The sequence below is a fragment of the Borostomias antarcticus genome (genome assembly GCF_949987555.1).
Source record: "Borostomias antarcticus genome assembly, chromosome: 9".
NCBI lineage: Eukaryota > Metazoa > Chordata > Actinopteri > Stomiiformes > Stomiidae > Borostomias > Borostomias antarcticus.
In genome coordinates, this window is record NC_140242.1 from 28,730,087 (window position 1) to 28,749,895 (window position 19,809).

The 19,809-nt window shown below is 47.2% G+C and overlaps 1 protein-coding gene across 1 annotated transcript in view; it reads right to left on the minus strand.

The window, feature by feature from the left end:
* Positions 1-291: 291 nt before the first annotated feature.
* Positions 292-19,809, minus strand: part of lypd6b (LY6/PLAUR domain containing 6B) — a gene marked incomplete at its 3' end in the record, with an annotated part of 23,501 nt that continues 3,983 nt past the window's right edge. Inside the window, exons 2-6 of the mRNA XM_084442983.1 lie at positions 10,562-10,601; positions 2,274-2,415; positions 1,596-1,694; positions 896-1,026; positions 292-462 (exon numbers count right to left, since the gene is read on the minus strand). Coding sequence (XP_084299109.1) covers positions 292-462; positions 896-1,026; positions 1,596-1,694; positions 2,274-2,394 — 522 coding nt within the window. The 5' untranslated portion in view covers positions 2,395-2,415; positions 10,562-10,601. The remainder of the gene's footprint in view (positions 463-895; positions 1,027-1,595; positions 1,695-2,273; positions 2,416-10,561; positions 10,602-19,809) is intronic.

The following is a 19,809-nucleotide window of genomic DNA, read 5'->3' on the forward strand; positions in this document are numbered from 1 at the left end:
CCATCGTCCATCAATCAGGTCTCTTAACCTCCAGGCTCTTCCAGGCCATCTCCACAGGCCTCCACCTGAACTCTGTGCACCTGAACACCAATGTTATGCATCTGTTCACCGTCTCTGCATTTCAAGTGTCTTCCTTTCCAGTTCCGATGCGTTCATGGAGACTTTGTCCAGGTTCCGTTGTCTAGAGAGGATGTGAGCGGTGTTCAGTGTTACAGCCCGGCAGTATCAGGCGAGCTGATTGGTCTGGCACTCTAGGATCTGTCCTCTGAGACTCACTGATTGGGCGGAGCGTCACAGCAGCAGCAGTGTGGCCAGCCCCAGGGCGAGCAGCGTCGCCCCGCCCCGCCTCTTCTGATTGGACGCCGCCGAGCTGTGGACGTATCTCATGGCGAACACGGCGTTGGTGTGATTGGTGGGGATCTCAACGTTGCAGATCATACCCTCACAGCAGGACACACACTCCTGGGAGATGGGAGGAGAGAGAGGAGAGGGAGAGAGGAGAGAGGGGGAGGGAGGAGGAGAGAGGAGGAGAGAGGGAGGGGAGAGGAGGAGAGAGGAGAAGAGAGGGAGGGAAGAGGAGAGAGGAGATATGTAGGGGAGAGAGGAGAGGAGGAGGAGAGAGAAGGAGAGACGGTGAGAGAGAAGAGTTAGTGAGAGACACTCAATAGTAAACAGGTATTAAGGAAACAGGATAAAGCATAATACATAAAAAGCAATATTGAAATTCACATTTCTTTTTCAAGTGAACCATGTGTGTTGGTGAGGGTGTGTGTGTTTTGTGGTGTGCGTGTGTGTGTGAGGGTGTGTGTGGACTCACGTTGTACTGGTGTGTGTGTGTGTGTGTGTGGACTCACGTTGTATTGGTGTGTGTGTGTGTGTGTGTGTGTGGACTCACGGTGTGTCCTGTGTCTCGGTGGTGTCTGCAGCCCGAGGTGTGGCAGTCCTGTCGGGCGGCGCAGCGCTTGGTCACTGACCTGGTCTGACCGTGCGCGCTGAAGTGGTGGATGGTCAGACAGAACTGTGTGTCTGTGGAGAAGATGACCAAAACACACATTATACATTACACACAGGAGATGACCAAAACACACATTACACATTACACACAGGAGATAGGCAAGCAGAGATGACCAAAACACACATTATACAGAGGAGATAGGCAACCGTGCAGATGACCAAAACATACATTACACACAGGAGATGGGCTACGGGTTTGGTAAAGCACACAATGTAGGTGTGCTTGTGTTTTTGTTTGTGTGGTGTGTGTGTGTATGTGCGTGAGTATGCACGTGTGTGTGTGTGTGTGTGTGTGTGAGACAGAAAGAGAGAGAGTGTGCGTGTGTGTGTGTGTGTGTGAGAGAGAGAGAGAGAGAGAGAGAGAGAGTGTGTGTTTGTGTGTGTGAGAGTTAGAGAGAGAGAGAGAGAGAGAGAGTGTGTGTGTGTGTGTGTGTGTGTGAGTAGGAATGTACTCTCATACAGATGACCAAAACAAACATTACATACAGGATATGGACTGCAGGTTTGGCAAAGCACACGGGTACAGTACGCATGCTTGTGTGTGTGTGTGTGTGTGTGTGTGTGTGTGTGTGTGTACTCACTCTGAGGGCACCACTTGTCCTCAGCCCAGCGGTTGCAGTCATAGTTGTCGGCCGCTCGTTCACACGTGAAGCACTTGAAGCTCTTAGGGAATGGAGTGGCTGCAACGTCACCACAGCGTGTCACCACAGCGCGTCACCACAGTTTTTATTGTCATCGTGCCAAGGTACAACGAAATTAAACTAGCCTCAACTTGAGTACGCTGGACAACATACAGGACAACATCACGATATACAGACAACATCACACAATACGAATAAAAAGTCACACAATAAGTAGGGCTGGGTATCGGGTCGAATTTCAAGAATCGATTATCACGATTCAATTCGATTTGATTCAATATTGATTCGGTTAGTGTTACTAAAATTAGTTTTTTTTAGCTGTAACCTTAATTACATGACTGCCAAGTTATGCAACACATCAATACTAGGGCTGGGTATCGATACTGATTTCCAAAAATGAATGAATTAATTAATGAACTATTCATTCCTTCATTTATTCATTCATTCATTAAATAAAAGATCGATTTTGGGATTCATGAATCGATTCTGAATCATTTGATTCAGAGTCGATTAATCAATTTTTTAAACCCAGCCCTAACAATAAGACAGCAGAGTGCGAAGCACGTTTACTTGATATTCGGAAATGATCATTTACTGAAGTCAGCGCTGAGGACCTACCTTCCACGGGGGGCCTGACGTTGTAGAAGTTGATGTTATCGGTGGTCGCGGCGTCGCAGGCGACCAGCAGCGCCAGGAGACGGAGAGCGACGGTGAGGGGCGGGGCCACGCGGAACGCCATCTCCACCCGCTACTTTCACACCTGCAAGACGGCACGGGAGATCTCACTACACGGCCCCGTAGACAAACAGGAATAAGATTCTGAGCAGGCATCTGCAAGACGCCCCGCGTCGAGCCTGGACTGTGTTGCGGAACACGGCGATAAAGAGAGCGAAGGGACAAAGAAGGAAGTGTTGTCATTGTCTGGTCACGGAAGAGCTACCGTGGTATTGGGTAGCTCCAAAGCCCTGCCCTGATTGGGTAGCTCCAAAGCCCTGCCCTGAGCAGGTCTACCTGATCCAGTAGGGTCACTCAGAGTTGGGGGGGGGGCGGCTTTTAGGCTTTGACCCCCAGGGTTTGACCCTTGACCCCCGGGCAGGTGACCTTGAGGTCAGATGAATGGGGCGGGGTCACGAGAGTATCAGAGACGTGGCTGAGTGGGTTCACTGACATCTCAAGAAGTCAAGCGGGCGGTCAGAGGAGGGGGGATATAGGAGAGGGGCTTTCGTCCGTCATAAAAGGACGCCATCTGAGAACCCGCCCGAGAGAACCGGAGCTCTGGGGACCCGAGAGAGGCTGATGTCAACGGCCCCGTCTTTAGAACCGGGAGAACACGAGAACACTCGCACGGCGCTGTACATATCACACATTACATGAGTCATTTGTCTTGGAGCGTTATGAATCTAAAGGCAGCCCGTGGTGCCAGAGGCAGACCCACATCCTGGTACTACGGACCCAGGGTGTCAACGCCAGCCCGCCACACAGGGCCCTGAACACCAAGAAACCTGATCACACAGCTCAACACCGGTCACATACCTCAGAGAGAGAGAGAGAGAGAGAGAGAGAGAGAGAGGGAGAGAGAGAGAGAGAGAGAAAGAGAGAGAAAGAGAGGGAGAGAGAGGGAGAGAGAGAGAGACAGAGGGAGAGAGAGAGAGCGAGATCGAGAGAGACAGAGAGAGAGACAGAGGGAGAGAGAGAGTGAGAGAGAGAGAGAGAGAGAGAGAGAGAGCATAGCTGCAGATAATTGTGATTGCGATTGGCGTGAAGTTGGCTCTGATCTGATGTCTTAAGATAAAGAAAATATGTTCCCTTCGAGCCAGATGTGTCTGCGGGCGTTTGGGGTTGCAGACAGGGCCCGAGACGTACGATCCAAATATGTATCTAGCTGGTTCATTCAACACGGTGGGATTAGAAGAATCGGGGCTGTGTAGCTGCATGTTATAGACTGTTGTCTTGCTAATAGGCAGATAAACAGAGGGAACTTGAGACGGCTAGCCTCAGCTAGAGCTGTCTTGTTATTATGACAGATCTTTGGAAGCCCTAATGAAGTCTGCTCAAGCACAGACTTTGACTTTGTCACTTATGTAACTGTATACTTTCAGTAATGTGTTACCGACAACTACAGTTTTCAATGAGCCATTGCGTTTCAAAGTCATATCCACTCTTGTGTGCTGTGCTGTCTGTCATCGTAGATGGCAATAAATTACCAGAATGCATGTCACCAGAGTTGACATACCAGGCTGGCTTGGTTGAACTCGCTACTCAGCCGTGATGTTGTTCTAGTGTCTTCGTTTCCATGTTGGCGTTAAGTCAACAATCACCTGTTCACCTCTGTTTACCTGCGGTTGAGGGGATTGGAATCACACGCCGCCCTTGACCTGCTGTAGAATCAATACCTGAACACAAACAAGCTCTTATCGTCTGCCCCCGCTAATAAACCTACCCTCCGTCGAACCCGAGCCACCAATCACTCCTCTACAGCCCCACAGGTCTGAGCAAATAAACATTTTACACCCCTGTGACTTCTGGAGGGGTTAGACTTCCCGGCACGCAGAAAGGTTCTGGGACCCGGTGACCCGGTGACCCTGGGACCTGCTAGCACAGGTAGGCTCTTGTTTTGACCGCCTGGCTATCTTTTAGGTCAACTTAACCCTCTCCAGAGGTCATCGAGGGAGCGGGACTGATTCTGATTCCTGTGAAAAATATCTTTAACCACAAGGGGGGTGATTACTCACGGATATGAGAATCAGAACTGTGTGGTTGTGGTCAGCGGTTCTAACGCAGCGATACAAGGTATTCAAAAAACGTTATTTTGACTTTAAAAGCACTGAGGTTTCCCTCATTTTCAGGGTTGACGAGTTTACAATAGACACAAACAAAACAAATGCATACAAAATCAATAAAAGCAATCCAATCAATTAAAACAATTACCAGAAGAAGTGCAAAGGTCCAGAGCCTATGTCCGGAAGTATGCTCTTGAAAATGATCACCATGAATGCCTTATTGTCTAATCAACGGATATGTGCCGTCAACAAACAGCACGAGTTACAGCCCTCAGCCCTGTTGTAATGGTAATAGTCCCGGGGATCAAACCTGGCCCATTTCCCCCCGGGGTTAGAGGTCATAAACGAGGCTGGTGTTGATTCACTCACTTCCCCTGTCTGGACCCTCACCTCCACAATCAACACACATCAACCAGTATCACACACTGGTTTCACTGGAATTAGCATAGAGACACAGATCCAACTGCACTGACCAGTTAAGGTAGGGAATGTTGACAGTCAAAGGCCTAGTGGTTACTTCAAGTAAAATGATTGTAAACAAAAAAACAAAACAAAACAAAGTGATTACTAGCAACAAGAAAGATGATGCATATTCTAATAATATAATTTAATAATGATATAATTTAGAATATATATTATTATAAACCATTGTCACTCATGTAGAAAAGTTAGCGATGACTAACTAGCACTCCAAAAATGGTGTATTTAAAGACGTAACCTATTAGTCAGCACAAAGTTTTTCCTAATAACAAACACAAGATCCATGACTCACCTACAGGCTTGAACACAGTGAGATGTCATCCACATGAACCCAGTTAGCAGACAGGCTTGTTTAACAGACCGCTGAGGTCAAGATGTTCCCTGCTCTGAAAGAAGCTAGAAGGATTTTCCTATTGACCCCCCCCCCCCCCCCCCCCCCACGCCCCCCCAGCCATGGGAACAATCAGTAGCTAACAGTCAGTCTGTCTGCCAGCCCACCTAATTACCATTCACACACACACACACACACACACACACACACACACGCACGCACACACACACACACACACACACTTTATCTAGGTGGAGCGGGGGAAGTCAGCAGGTCTTCCAGAGATCCTTATATTGGCCACAAGGCAAACCCAGATTAATCATGTTTCAGAGAGAGAGAGAGAGAGAGAGAGAGAGAGAGAGAGAGAGTGAGAGAGACAGAGAGAGAGAGAGAGAGAGAGACAGACAGACAGACAGACAGACAGACAGACAGACAGACAGACAGACAGAGAGAGAGAGAGAGAGACAGAGAGAGAGAGAGAGTGAGAGAGAGAGTGAGAGAGAGAGAGAGAGAGAGAGAAAGAGAGAGAGAGAGATGAGGTCGAGAGAGGTTGCTGGTCTATCATATCATATGACTCTAGTCATTTCCTTCCAAGACAAAGCCATGCCAGGTGAGGGCCTGGGAAAAGGTTAGCGCTAGTGGCTAGTTACCCCATGTTGGGTTAGCAGCTCTGTCTGCTAGCTGTATCCAGTGTTAAGTTAGAGCTGTTTGCTAGTTTTACCCAGTGTTGGGTTAGCAGAGCTGTCTGCTAGCTGTATCCAGTGTTGAGTTAGAGCTGTTTGCTAGTTTTACCCAGTGTTGAGTTAGCTCTGTCAGCTAGCTGTGTTGGGTCACTATCTGCACTATTGATTCTGGTCACATGGCCAGGTCACTCGAGGAACCCACAGACTTATCAGTGGACTTGAGGGACATAATTAGTCACCAAACATTTGCCATTAGCAAGCACACACCCTGTCACCACCCTGTCACCAAACAGGGAGTGGAAACAGCGTCTGACAAGAGTGTTCCAGGGCTGCCAAGTTTGACCAAAAACTTGGAGAGAGATTTATCCCCTTCCCGTTCATTTTATTGTTGGGCGAATTGTTGACGGGGTGGGGGGGCGATTAATCATATTTTTAATTTGGGGGGGTGGGGGGGGGGTACTTTTGCCCTGAATTCTGGATCTGAATTTGATCCACCCGACCCCCCCCCCTGGCTACGGGCCTGTAGTATGTAGGGGTTGGTCATTTCTCCGCATGAGAATTGTTATGCGTGGCGTGTGAATGTGAGAAGAGGCTCAATGCGTGAGACTTGGCAGCCCTGGTGTTCCTTCAAAATGTCTCTGTAGTTTTCAGCACGACTACAAACTCGACGTTCGGGGTTTTTAGCACCGTTCCCTCTTCCTCTCAGCGTCAGCAGGTTCGTTCCCCCGCAGGCCGGTGGGATCAGAGAAAGACTCTCGTTCCCATGACGAGGAAGGAAGGGAGTCGGAGAGGCCTCAGCAGGGGGTCCGGAGAACGTTCCGGAGGGTTTCACGCCACTTCCTGCCCCGCGGTTCCGGCTAAAGCTCGACTGTCTGGGAAAAACACATTCCAGAGGTGCACCTGACTGCTGGGTTAACTCGGCACCTGGCGCTGATAGCAGCGCCCCAGCGGGAGGGGGGGGGGCAGAACCGGCTGAGGTTCCCTCCGTTTATAATCTCGTTTCTGGGCTTGGCTTCCTGCTCCACTGGGTCCAGCTGTAAACTGCCCCAGTACCTGGCTCTAACATCTAGCCCAGGGACTGCAGCTGAAAATTAGCAACCGTGCTAATGCTGGCATATTTACAGTTTTATTCATGCTTCATCAATCAATCAATCAATCAAAGCTTTATTTGTATAGCGCATTTCATACCCAGAGGCAACACAATGCGCTTTACAGAGAACAAGGGAGGAGGGCATACGACCCACCCCTACATATTCCAGAGGGAAGCAAAAAAACAGTAATCACCCGGGGGCCAGATAAGTGAGCTGTAAAAATTCTTCCCTGACCCCTCTCAACAAGGCGATCGAGCAAGCTCCAGGAGTATGTTCATGTCTATCACGGTGGATTGGTATGCACTGTCCCTGCTCAAATAAACTCAATAAAATACCTGCAAACTGTAGTGGGAGTACAAAATGTGGGTTAGCTGGGCTCGCTTCAAGAAGCACATTTAAGTGAATGGCTCTGAAGTGAATTGCACAGTGAGTAGTCACGGTCACATCAAATCTGAACCGTATGGTGTGTGCCGACTTCAAGGGACGCCATGCATTTTCTGGATATGTGATCCAGATGGTCAGCATAGCTTCTTCACCATGTCCACCATTCCACGTTCTTCTGAACGGGAGAGAAAAGTTGTCCGTTTCCATTTCTGTGAGATATGACTATTAAATTAAAGTGATATATAAATCACGAGAAATGAATGCTAACTATGACAGGTCCTGTATGTCATTTTAAGTGTTTGGTGGTGCGGAGGCATGGGAGGAGATGGTGTAATCTGATGAGGAAGTGCTCTCAGCCTTTGGCTAGCTCGCGGCTACCGAACAACAACTCCCATAATCCCGCGGGGCCCAGCACGGTCAACTTCGGGTTGATATCATCCCAAACTGAGATGCCGCACGTCAGGGAAGTTTACGGCACCTTCGAAACACCTTTGAACACAAACTGACTAGACGAGCTGAGAGACATAACTCTAAACATGTGGAAAAATTCCCCACGTCAAGACAAGAATCTTGTAATGTCAAAAACAAGACTCTCGGTCCAAAGAAGACCACCCCACCTGCAACATTTTTACAATTCTTTAGATTAAAAAGCGAGATTTTAGTTTGAAACCGCACTAACCAACTTGATTTTCAAAGTAATAAAGAGTCAAACCACAACAAAGGCTTTTCTACTGTGTAAAAACGTTGGGTGGGTGGGAGACCACGCCTGAGGAGATACCAGCCCGAACGTTGGGTGGGTGGGAGACCACGCCTCAGCAGATACCAGCCCGTAAACACCATCATTCTCAGGTTAAGCCTGCAGGATTCCTCAACTGTCAAACACATTCAGTACTTGGTTAAACTTCCTGGCACTGCGGTGACCACTGCTGTCAGAAGCCTTGTGGATCGGAAAGGCAAGTTTATTTGTAGCACATTTCAGCAACAAGGCAATTCAAAGTGCTTTACCTGAGACATTAAAGCAAGACAAAGTGCAACACATAAAAGGTCATATAAAATGAAATGCAAAAAATAACACTTTTTTCTTTATCACATACTGAAACCTTCTCTCTCTCCACTCACTCACGTACAATGTCCTTCTGTATAGTTGCTCGCTGGCTTTTCACCAGTGCCTCAAACATCCTTTCTGAGCAAGGGACCACATCAGCTGTCAGTGGCCTAACTGTTGTGTCACTAGGCACACCTTGCGCCCAAAATCCAACTAGGTGGAACAGGAGCCATCGCTACGGGACTCTTTAAGAATTAATGTACTACGATGATTTAGAAAAATAATTTGCAGATAGCTGACGCTGGGGTGGGAAGCATTAGACGGAGATAATGAATACTTTCATTACTCCCCACCTACAGTAACACTCTCTCCTCCTACTGTAACACTGTGGTTTGCCCTGAAGCACCGAGGAGAATTCAAGCTTCAGTTAAGTTAAACCACAGCCTTGAAAACGTGAAAGTGGATATTCTCCCTTTGCTCACGACTAAGACTTTGATTCTCAGCTGATTACGATGCGCCCCGTCTCCTACAGTAGGGGAATAATCATTAGCCGATCTATCGACGTCTTCTACTGTATAAATCATAATGCTATCTGGGGTTTGATCAACTAACTACTGCTTGATTACTGTTTACGGCGGGGGTATCAGTTAAGGAACGAGACGCGGCCACGTTCAAAGAGAGCAAGAGAGAGGGAGAGAGAACAAGAGAAAGTGAGAGAAGATCGACAGATAGAAAATGAGGGAGAGATGAGGGAGAAAGAGAGAGAGACATATTTTCGTGACATCTTTCACCTTGACGTTGTAACTATTGTCTCTATACAGTTTCGCTATACAAGTTCAGTGCGCCTTGAGGGATGAAATTGGTAGATTTACAACTTTGTTAGAAGAGTTTCAGGACTGCAGTAGGTTGAGGGAGAGCGAGAAGAGAAGGGGGTGTGGCCTCATTATAAGTAGCCTTGATGACAGTTCTTGGTGACGCCTTGAGGCTGGTGTGACTACTTGAATGGCCACCGTGCACAATGCAAGCCTCTATTTTTAGTTTGAGCTGATGGTGGGGGGGAGGAGAAAGGTTTGAGTCGTGGTTTTAGAGGTAGCGTGGGATGATGGCGGGGGCTTGAGGGCCTCGGGCCCTGTGGAGAGGAGGATAGTCACGTGCTCAAACAAAAGTTAATAAGCCTGTTTCTGGCTAAAGTCAGCCTCTGTAGCCTGTTAATAAGTGACGGGGATCTGTATCCATTGGGGGGGAGATTTACATTTAAATTTATAATTTAGAGTATTTTTTGGGGGGGGGACATCTTCCTACACAGCTGTATGGTCATTTGAATGCCACTACCCCAATCTAAATATTGCGGGGGACAATTTTAATGATCTCAAATATTGTTGGGGACATGTCCCCCCAGGACCCCCGCCCCTGCTGTTAATGACACTAATCTCTGCTGCTCCTGCTATCGGACATCACGTAACGCAGCCGTTGACAAATAAAAGATAAGACCAAAAAAGATAAAAGTCCAAGAGTTGAGGGATGGCGTTGAGGGATCGCGGAGGGGGAGGTCGTCAACAAGCCCTTCCCACATTCCACCAGGAGACACCTGGAGCTGACGGTACTCTGGAGCAGGTGAGCAAACAGACGGAGGAGGTGCCGGGGTACATCAGGCCCGCATGGCAGAGAGCTCCCCTCACAGCGCTGGCACCGAGCGCCAACACAGCCACGGAGAGAAACACTTGGCGGAGAACAAGCCACCGCCCGCCACAGGAATGCGCTGGCTATTAGGAGCCCAGCCATTAGGAGTCAGAGAAGGGAGATCGGGTTACTGTTTGTTGGGTGCGCAGCAGGGGCTGCTGGGGAGATGAGTCAGAGCGATGCCACAGAGAACGCCTCTCCAGTTAAAACTCCCACTGGAGGCTACACTTCAAATGAGAAGCTTAGGAAAATTAACGGTCTCCGCAAAACGGGTTAACTTTTTCTCGTCTGCGTTTCACTGGGAAGATTTCGGCTAATTAATGGAAGCGCAACATTCGCTCCGTATGATACGAGTGACAAGATGCAGGCAAGCAGAGAGTACAAGAGTGAGAATGATAGTTATTCACTTTGACAAGAGAGCAGGTCCGTTACCTGAGATGTTCTGATGCGGTCTCTCGTCCTCAATCCTCTTCTGCAGGGGGAAAAAAAAGAGAGAAAGAGAGGTGGTGAGAAAAGTGTTTGTACCAGCCTGCAGCATTCCTCCCGTCTCTCTAAACACGGCTATGTGGTCACCGTGTGTCCTAAACAAACCGGGTTCCTGTTTCCCTAAGTGTGCCTCTCTCTCTCGTCTCCTCTCCTCTCCCACGCAGGGAACCTGCCAGACCAGGAAGTGAGTCAGGGGGGCCGGCCGCTCGTAAAGCCCTGGGGCCTGGTGCTATAAACCCGAGGGGCCTTTTCTTGGCCTTTTACGGCTCTTTTGTGACCGTGTGGGTCACCAGGCTTCTCGTTTCACAATACCCCCTCGGCCAGAACACAGAACCCGCGGGTCGTAAAGCACTCAGCCCCCGCCGACCCTTCTCTGATGACCAGCGTCGGAGATAAAAGGAGCTGCAGCAGTGATGGCACACCCTGCTGTGGACCGACCTTATAGGCTACATCCACACTGCACTACTACTACTACGCTCACATGTACACGTCTTTAATCTGCATGTTTGCTGATGATTTGTTGCTGCTGTATGTCTGTGCTGGTGATACTCACTGCTCCATGTAGTGTTGCATGTTGTTTTATATATATGTTGTGATGTGTCAATGTGTGCTGTTTTTAACTGTCTTATATCTAATCTTGTTTTATTTTCAGCCCCCTAACCCCACTTCCCTCAAGAGGTTTTTGCTTTTTGCCAGGCCGCCTTTGTAAATAAGAACTTGTTCTTAAATGCTTGCCTGGTTAAAAAATAAAAAAAAAATAAAAAATAAAAAACTACTGTGATACGTTTTCCTACTAACACTGCTGAAAATGCACATCACATGACCTGTCAGGTACAAGTGTGCAGCATACGCGTTCGGGTGTAAACAGGAAGCAGACTGTCTACTTTGCGATAAACATGTTTAATATCATCATACGTTTTTAGTCTTGGCTCATGACAATAGTGAAGTTCAATGACATGAACATTGTCAACAGCCAGGTGTTGTTGTTGTTATTATTGACAACCAGGTGTGCTCTTTCCTGCACGAAACAGACCGGGGTAGAGATATTACCACGATAGAGGAGAGGAGGGAAAGAGGACAGCAATTGCTGCAGCTTTCAAAATGTAGCTAGTCTTGCAAATAATGACCCTGCAAGATCCCAGTCTCAGCGAAATCTTATAGCCTAGCCTATGACTAAAAACTCAACACATTTGTCTTCAGATGTTGTCTTTACAACGTATTTTCCAAGTCTTTTAGTGTAGGTATTAGCTGGCAAAACTGCTTGTTCAATGAAAACTGTAGTGAGTGTGAAACCTGTGTCCAGTCAGGTGTTAAGTACGCTGGGTGGTGTCAGGTATGCCAGTAATGACAGCTCAACACAGAGGATTATGGGTAAACAAAGCCAACGATGGCTGCTCTCTTGAGAATAGCTGGGAGCAAAGAAAGAACATCACCTTATAAGACCTCAAAGAGCGTTGAGAAATCTAAGGTATGTCTTTGGTCACCAGCGTAAGAAAGAAAGGATGCTATCTTTCATCTGTCTCCGTTAGCTTCTCCGTTAGCTTCCCTCTGAAATAGATTGTCACTCAAGATCAACTCATAGATTGTCACTCAAGACCTGTGGTTCTTTCTAAGAAGACTTTGAAATGCTAATAAGCAAACATTGAACCAAAACCAAACTAGGTGCATACTTTTTACTATTAGTTTTAGTTAGTTTTAGTTCATAGTAATGGATATATAAAAGCTAACAGAACTCTTTCCAAAGCGGTGTTACACAATCCACCAACTAAGGTCAACCATTAGTAGGAAGTCATTTTTTGTTGTGTATACTTTTGCTATTCAGACAATTATTTTTCAGATTTTCAGATTGTGTCACTATCAACAAAACGATGTAATACAATTTCCTAACACTGTAACACATTACACTACCAACCAGTGGGTCCACATCAATAACTAAACACAATAGTTTAAAGATCTGAGGTTGGGAGTCTGGCTTGAATGCATGCTGTAACGCACTGATGTAACTCCTTCACAAGCATGTTTTTTGGCCACGGATATCAATACATCATGAGCTACATCGTTTTACAGTGACAAACAAGATGACATCACTCCCGAGTCCCTACATTTAACCCTCCAAAATGGCTCCACGGCATGCCCTTTCATTCATAGCCTCAAGCGTCCACCACTGGTGGTTGGGAGTCAAACCATCACTTAAACATGACTTCAGCTCTCCCTGCTCTCCCCGGTGGGTATGGGGGGAGGGGGGAGGGGGGTAATGTACGGGGGTAATAAATTGGTGTGTGTGATGTGTGGTTGTTATCGGATCTGGTCCTGCTGTTCCACAGTGAGTCGTGAGGGGCGGAGCCTGCTCACATCTCCAGCAGTACGTTCTCCTGTTCAATCTGGGACCTCACGGTACGTTCTCCTGCTCAATCTGGGACCTCACGGTACGTTCTCCTGCTCCCATCCCCTACGGTATGTTCTCCTGCTCAATCTGGGACCCCACGGTACGTTCTCCTGCTCAATCTGGGATCCCATGGTACGTTCTCCTGCTCAATCTGGGATCCCACGGTACATTCTCCTGCTCAATCTGGGATCCCATGGTACGTTCTCCTGCTCAATCTGGGACTCTGTGGTACGTTCTCCTGCTCAATCTGGGATCCCATGGTACGTTCTCCTGCTCAATCTGGGACCTCACGGTACGTTCTCCTGTTCAATCTGGGATCCCCACGGTACGTTCTCCTGCTCAATCTGGGACCCCGCGGTACGTTCTCCTGCTCAATCTGGGACCCCACGGTACGTTCTCCTGCTCAATCTGGGATCCCATGGTACGTTCTCCTGCTCAATCTGGGATCCCACGGTACGTTCTCCTGTTCACATCCCCCACGGTACGTTCTCCTGCTCAATCTGGGATCCCATGGTACGTTCTCCTGCTCAATCTGGGACCCCACGGTACGTTCTCCTGTTCAATCTGGGATCCCACGGTACGTTCTCCTGCTCAATCTGGGATCCGTTTGAATTGTGCTCCGGGAAGACAACACCGTGTGAGTTCATTGTGGTTTGAATCATGTTAGCGTGATTTATGATGGTTGCATCATGTTAGCGTGATTTATGATGGTTGCATCATGTTAGCGTGATTTATGACGGTTGCATCATGTTAGCGTGATGTCATGGACCACAAATTGGCCATCTGTTGCTGCCCCTTGTGCTGACAGTGCAAATACCAAACTAATAAATACAGTATTAAGGTAGTTCCATGTAGGCTAAGATTTACGACCTGTCATAGCAAATTATCATAAAATGCAACCGTTTCAGTTTGTTGAACTCCATCGCACGAGTTTGCTTTAAGAGACGATGAGTCAGAAAACAAAGGGCAGTTTCAGGAACTAGATCGTCTTACGCATCATGAAACGGGTCCTGATGGCATTTTGGTGAAATCACATCCATCTCACGTTTCATTCCATTCTCTGGATCGGTCTGTGAACTTTCCCTTCTGGATTATTTACAGAACGTCTTATCTGGTGAAACTAAAAAAAGTGGGTCCACTCAATAAATGCCTTCCAAGTTCCAACACACTTGGAAATCGCTTAAAATACACGGGATGATTCCAACTCCTTGAAAATGAAAACAAATCCACACAAACAAAGCTTTATGCACAATCCAACAGACTTGTGAAATCAAGTTAATTGGAGCTGCATTTTGAAGGATAATTTACCACACAACAATTTAACAACGAGCAGTCCTACCTTCTCAGTCCTACCTACTCAATCCTAAAGTGGGCCAAAGCCTAAATCTGTCAATAATAATAAGCAGGTTGTACATGTATCCATGTGCCTCCATATCAGCCATGTTTTACCATGCAGGCCACCTTCCCCTCAGCTCTCTACTTCCCCTGAGAACTCCTGGTTTAATACTGCTCATTACACCGGGGCAAGAGACCAGGGTCAGTTAAATTGACCGTCTGATTACGGCCACTCGTTTCCCCTTACTGCCCCTACCCTGGTCCCCTGGTTCCGGCCCGCTGGGCCTGGAGGACCGGACCGCTCCACACAACGCCTCTCTTTGTGTCGCTGACTAAGCCAGGAAATTGAAACGTTTTCTCAGAGGCTGAAGCGAGGAGCGAAAAAAGGCCCAGAAGAAAAAACAAGCCGTCTCAGGTATCGGTCGTAAGCGCTGAGCAGGTGAGGCTAGCTGGGTACAAATAGGTGAGTAGTTTCAACAGGCAGAGTTTTTAGATGTTCGTTTGATCTCAAAGGAGCTGAATCGCCTCAACTGAGATCATTTAGACGAGGATTATGAGGCAGGTTGGCTCATTGGGGTTAGCGCAAAAATGCCCAGTCCTGTCAATGCATGATGCTGTCCACTCAGCCATGATAACTATCCACTCTGCATAACTATCCACATGATAACTATCCACTCTGCATAACTATCCACATGATAACTATCCACTCTGCATAACTATCCACTCTGCATTACTATCCACTCTGCATAACTATCCACATGATAACTATCCACATGATAACTATCCACTCTGCATAACTATCCACATGATAACTATCCACTCTGCATAACTATCCACATGATAACTATCCATTCTGCATAACTATCCACATGATAACTATCCACTCTGCATTACTATCCACTCTGCATAACTATCCACATGATAACTATCCACATGATAACTATCCACTCTGCATAACTATCCACATGATAACTATCCACTCTGCATAACTATCCACATGATAACTATCCATTCTGCATAACTATCCACATGATAACTATCCACTCTGCATAACTATCCACATGATAACTATCCACTCTGCATAACTATCCACTCTGCATAACTATCCACATGATAACTATCCACATGATAACTATCCACTCTGCATAACTATCCACATGATAACTATCCACTCTGCATAACTATCCACATGATAACTATCCACTCTGCATAACTAGCCACATGATAACTATCCATTCTGCATAACTATCCACATGATAACTATCCACTCTGCATAAGGCAGACTGCCTAGAATAGAACATTATATCTATTCACAAGAAGAGAGAGAGAAAGAGAGAGAGTGTGCGTGTGTGTGTGTGTGTGTGTGTGTGTGTGTGTGTGTGTGTGTGTGAGAGAGAGAGATTCTAGAACACATATCCCTCAGAAGGGAGAACTTGATAATCCTCATCCATGTCAGACCACCCCTCAGTCTCTAGTACTACACATCTATTGTGCTTTGACAGCTAGACCTATGCCATTAACAGCACACGGCTTATCCTTCTAAGATTTCTATTGGTTTCAAATGGCCCGCTGCTCCTCCCACTTCAGGCGTGTGTAGTGCATTACAGCGCCCCTCTACCCAGCCCCCTCTCAGCCATGACAGGACTGCATGGAGGAGCGGTGTGTAGATCTAAGTACACATAATCTGTCGAAATTGAAACCATGTCATCCCATGATGCATCTGTCAGGTGTAGAGAGTGCAAGGGTGACCAAGAGTTCAGCAACGATGAGTACAGGTTTTAAACCACTCTCTAGTACAGGTTTTAAACCACTCTCATTTCACGATAATCAACGAACTGATTGGTATTGTAATGAGAGTTAAGCGATTATGCTTTGCCTTTGCCGACGGCAGGTAAAATGTGCTTTGATCAAAGTGGTCTTTCAAATATTGAGCCAGTCCAACTGAACAGGTGAGCTTGGAGTTGTTGAATTCCATAACAAGGAATAAAGGGGAAAAAGACTTGCTTCTACCGCTGAGAATCTCTTTCCAAGACCGTAGTTCAATCCGGCATCGTATCCAGTTGTTTTCTCTAAGCCTATTTTTACATCGTTTTTATGACTTTTCAATGCCTTAAAATAATTGGGAGCAATATACCCTGTAGGCACTATTCACTATTCTGATCACCTACAGTAACTGGCTGGAATTAAATTAAACATTTTAGAAACTAGCTTCGAACCTCTGACTGAGAATCTAAGTCAAACCAACTAAAAAATCCAACACCCAGCCGATTCTATGAGGCAATACGGTTCACAAACTCATTTCTGAAGTGAAAAAAAAAACAAGTTAAATGAAAAAGTTCCTGGTTTAATAGGCTAGACCATCAGACCAGTCAAGTGGGCGATTATCCTCATTAAGTTTCGAGCTACTTCTTAACGAGGGCCTTCGATCACGTTTAATTAAAGGGACACAATGACAGCCACTCCAGACAGTACTGTACAGTGGGATCAATAGACCTAGAGAGGCCACGGTGATTGGTCTCGATCTGCGCTTTTGTCGTCCTCGCTCCTCGCAGATCTAATCTCCTGGGATGATGAGGGATTGGGTCGTATCCCAGAATGCCCCTGTCAGGCGGAGATTAAATAAACCCTTCAGCTGTCCCACCTGGGCCAAGGTAATTGAAGAGGGAAGCCTGTGTGTTTGGGCCGGCCATGCTGGATCAGAGTAATCCCCTGTTCTCCGCTGGTCTCTCTGGTGTCACCTACGTTGGCCCGCTGGTGTTCTGGTGTATTTCATGGGGCATTCCTAGCCGCTGGATAAGGAATATCCCATTGCCGTGAACATTGAGTCAAATTACCCCATCACAGTCGCGATTGTTAGACTGGTTTCAGAAGTCATTAACTCAGCAATTCATGTACCAACTCGGCTTTAAAGGATTACATGTGGCAACTGTTCGTGCGGACTACTTCACAACACTATCAACCAACAGCCGTAGATAACCGTTAGTAACACAAACATGGAAAATATAGATGAGTCTGTGGCTTTGGAAATGGTGAACTCATTCATGTGGAAAAGACAGAGACTCGTTTTCTTGCCAACATTATGTTACACATGCTCCTAGATTAGATCAGCAAGAGCAACGACAATGTGACGAATCAATTTTCCTTTACACACCATATTAGTGGAATCATCATCGCCTTGGAAACTAAACAGAGCGAACCCCCTATTTCAAACGCAGATCAGAAAAGTAATTTACAAGCAAACAGCAATGTGGAACATCTAGTTAATAGATAGAAACGCTACAACAATGTAATCTACGTCACTGAATTAGTTGTCTTTTCAGACACCAAGCCATATCTCTCCTCACTCCTCACTCAATGACTCACCCTAATCTAATTCACCCTTATCTGGCTCCCGGTGTAGATTCAAGATAACCTCGGAGATCTGCGTGTTTGTGTCAGAGAGGACACACATGGATATTGACCAATGGCTGTAGGACTTCCCTATCGGTCTAGTGCAGCAGGCCTGAACCAGGGAGAAGGGGCTTGTTGTTCCACGCAGGGTCACAGGGGTCAGAGGGGTATCCATGGGATAGGGCAGGTGCCTCAGGCTCTGACCGGTTCTTATCAGCGCGGAGGACCGACTCAGGTTGTTCTGGGTTAGCAGTCATCACCTGCCCATTCAACCTGAAGGACTAACGCTGAATGAACCAGACACACCCCCTCTTCAGTAATGGACCTTCCAGTGACACGGACCTTGAAATGGAAGTGGAAATTGAAATGAACCTTCCATTCCATCTGACATAAAGGTTGAACATTCCTCGGGGCGTTTCTCCAGACCGTACGAAAATGGCAAAAATATCGGGTTGGTAAGATTCAACACGTCAATCTCTCTCAAGAATGACATCCCGTCTTCCTCTCCTCAATGACATCAACCAGAGCGTGACATAATCACACTCAAATGACACCTGGATGAGGGTCTATGTGCATTACACACAGCCAGAGGGCTGACCTGTTCCACTGAGCTATATGAAGACCCTGCATCAAAGGCTCTGATGTCATTGCCAGTGGAACAGCATACTATGAATGGATGTTTTATAAATGGTATAATAAGGGTTATTCTAAAGTGTTAACTTTCCTCATATGTGAAGATGTACCTAAACCAAATTCTGATTCTGATTCAAAGAAATGGTGGATTATTTGAATGGTGGACATGGATGTCAGTGAAGGCTTCGTCCATCATGATTACTCTTCTTTATCTGCTGTTTGTCCAACCTTCTTCCTTTAGAATGTCTCTGGTCATCTTTAACTCATCATTCTTTCATTCGGTCATCGGCCTCCTCTGTCTCTCTCTGCCCTCTCCCTCTCCGTCTCTCTCCCTCTGTCTCTCTCTCTCCCTCTCTCTGTCCTCTCCCTCTCTCCCTCTGTCTCTCTCTCCCTCTCTGCCCTCTCTCCCTCTCTCTGCCCTCTTCCTCTCTCCCTCCCTCTCTCTCTGCCCTCTCCCTCTGTCTCTCTCTCTGCCCTCTCCCTCTGTCTCTCTCTCTGCCCTCTCCCTCTCTCCCTCTCTCTGCCCTCTTCCTCTCTCCCTCCCTCTCTCTCTGCCCTCTCCCTCTGTCTCTCTCTCTGCCCTCTCCCTCTGTCTCTCTCTCTCTGCCCTCTCCCTCTGTCTCTCTCCCTCTGTCTCTCTCTCTCCCTCTCTCTGCCCTCTTCCTCTCCCTCTCTCTCTCTCTGCCCTCTACCCCTCTCCCTCTCTCTCCCTCCCTCTCTCTGCCCTCTCCCTCTCTCCGCCCTCTCCCCCTCTCTACCCTCTCTCCCTCTCTCTCTCCCTCCCTCTCTCTCTGCCCTCCCTCTCTCTCCCTCTCTCTCCCTCTCTCTCTCTCTGCCCTCTTCCTCTCCCCCTCTCTCTGCCCTCTTCCTCTCCCCCTCTCTCTCTCTGCCCTCTCCCCCTCTCCCTCTGTCTCTCTCCCTCCCTCTCTCTCTGCCCTCTCCCCCTCTCCCTCTCTCTGCCCTCTCTCTCTCTCCCCCCTCTCTCTCTCCCCTCTCCACAGGGATAAGAACCCGCTGAATCAAAGCAGCCCAATGAACAAGACCCCCATCTCTTCAGTGGAGTGATAAAAAGTTAATTGGTACTGTGTGATCACGCTAAGATTCCTGGGTAATTGCCTTGAGCTGCATCAACCTTGATGAAGTGAATTATCCCGACACAGAGGGGAAAACACTCAGCCCCCCGGCCAGGACCCAAACAGCTTAATGAACAACTTTCACTAATAAACTAAAGACAAAGAAAGAGAGCAAGTTGGTTGTTTGTGTCCAGGGGGGTTTAAAGCCAGTCCACTCATTTGTTGCACATTGCAAATCTCTTAAAAACAAAAATAACTTTCATAAAGTATGAAACACAACAGCCATCTATATTCTTCAACTATAAACACTTCATGTGCTTGTAAATGAATCCTTGACTTTAAGAGGTGATGAATATCAGATACATTCAAAGAACACG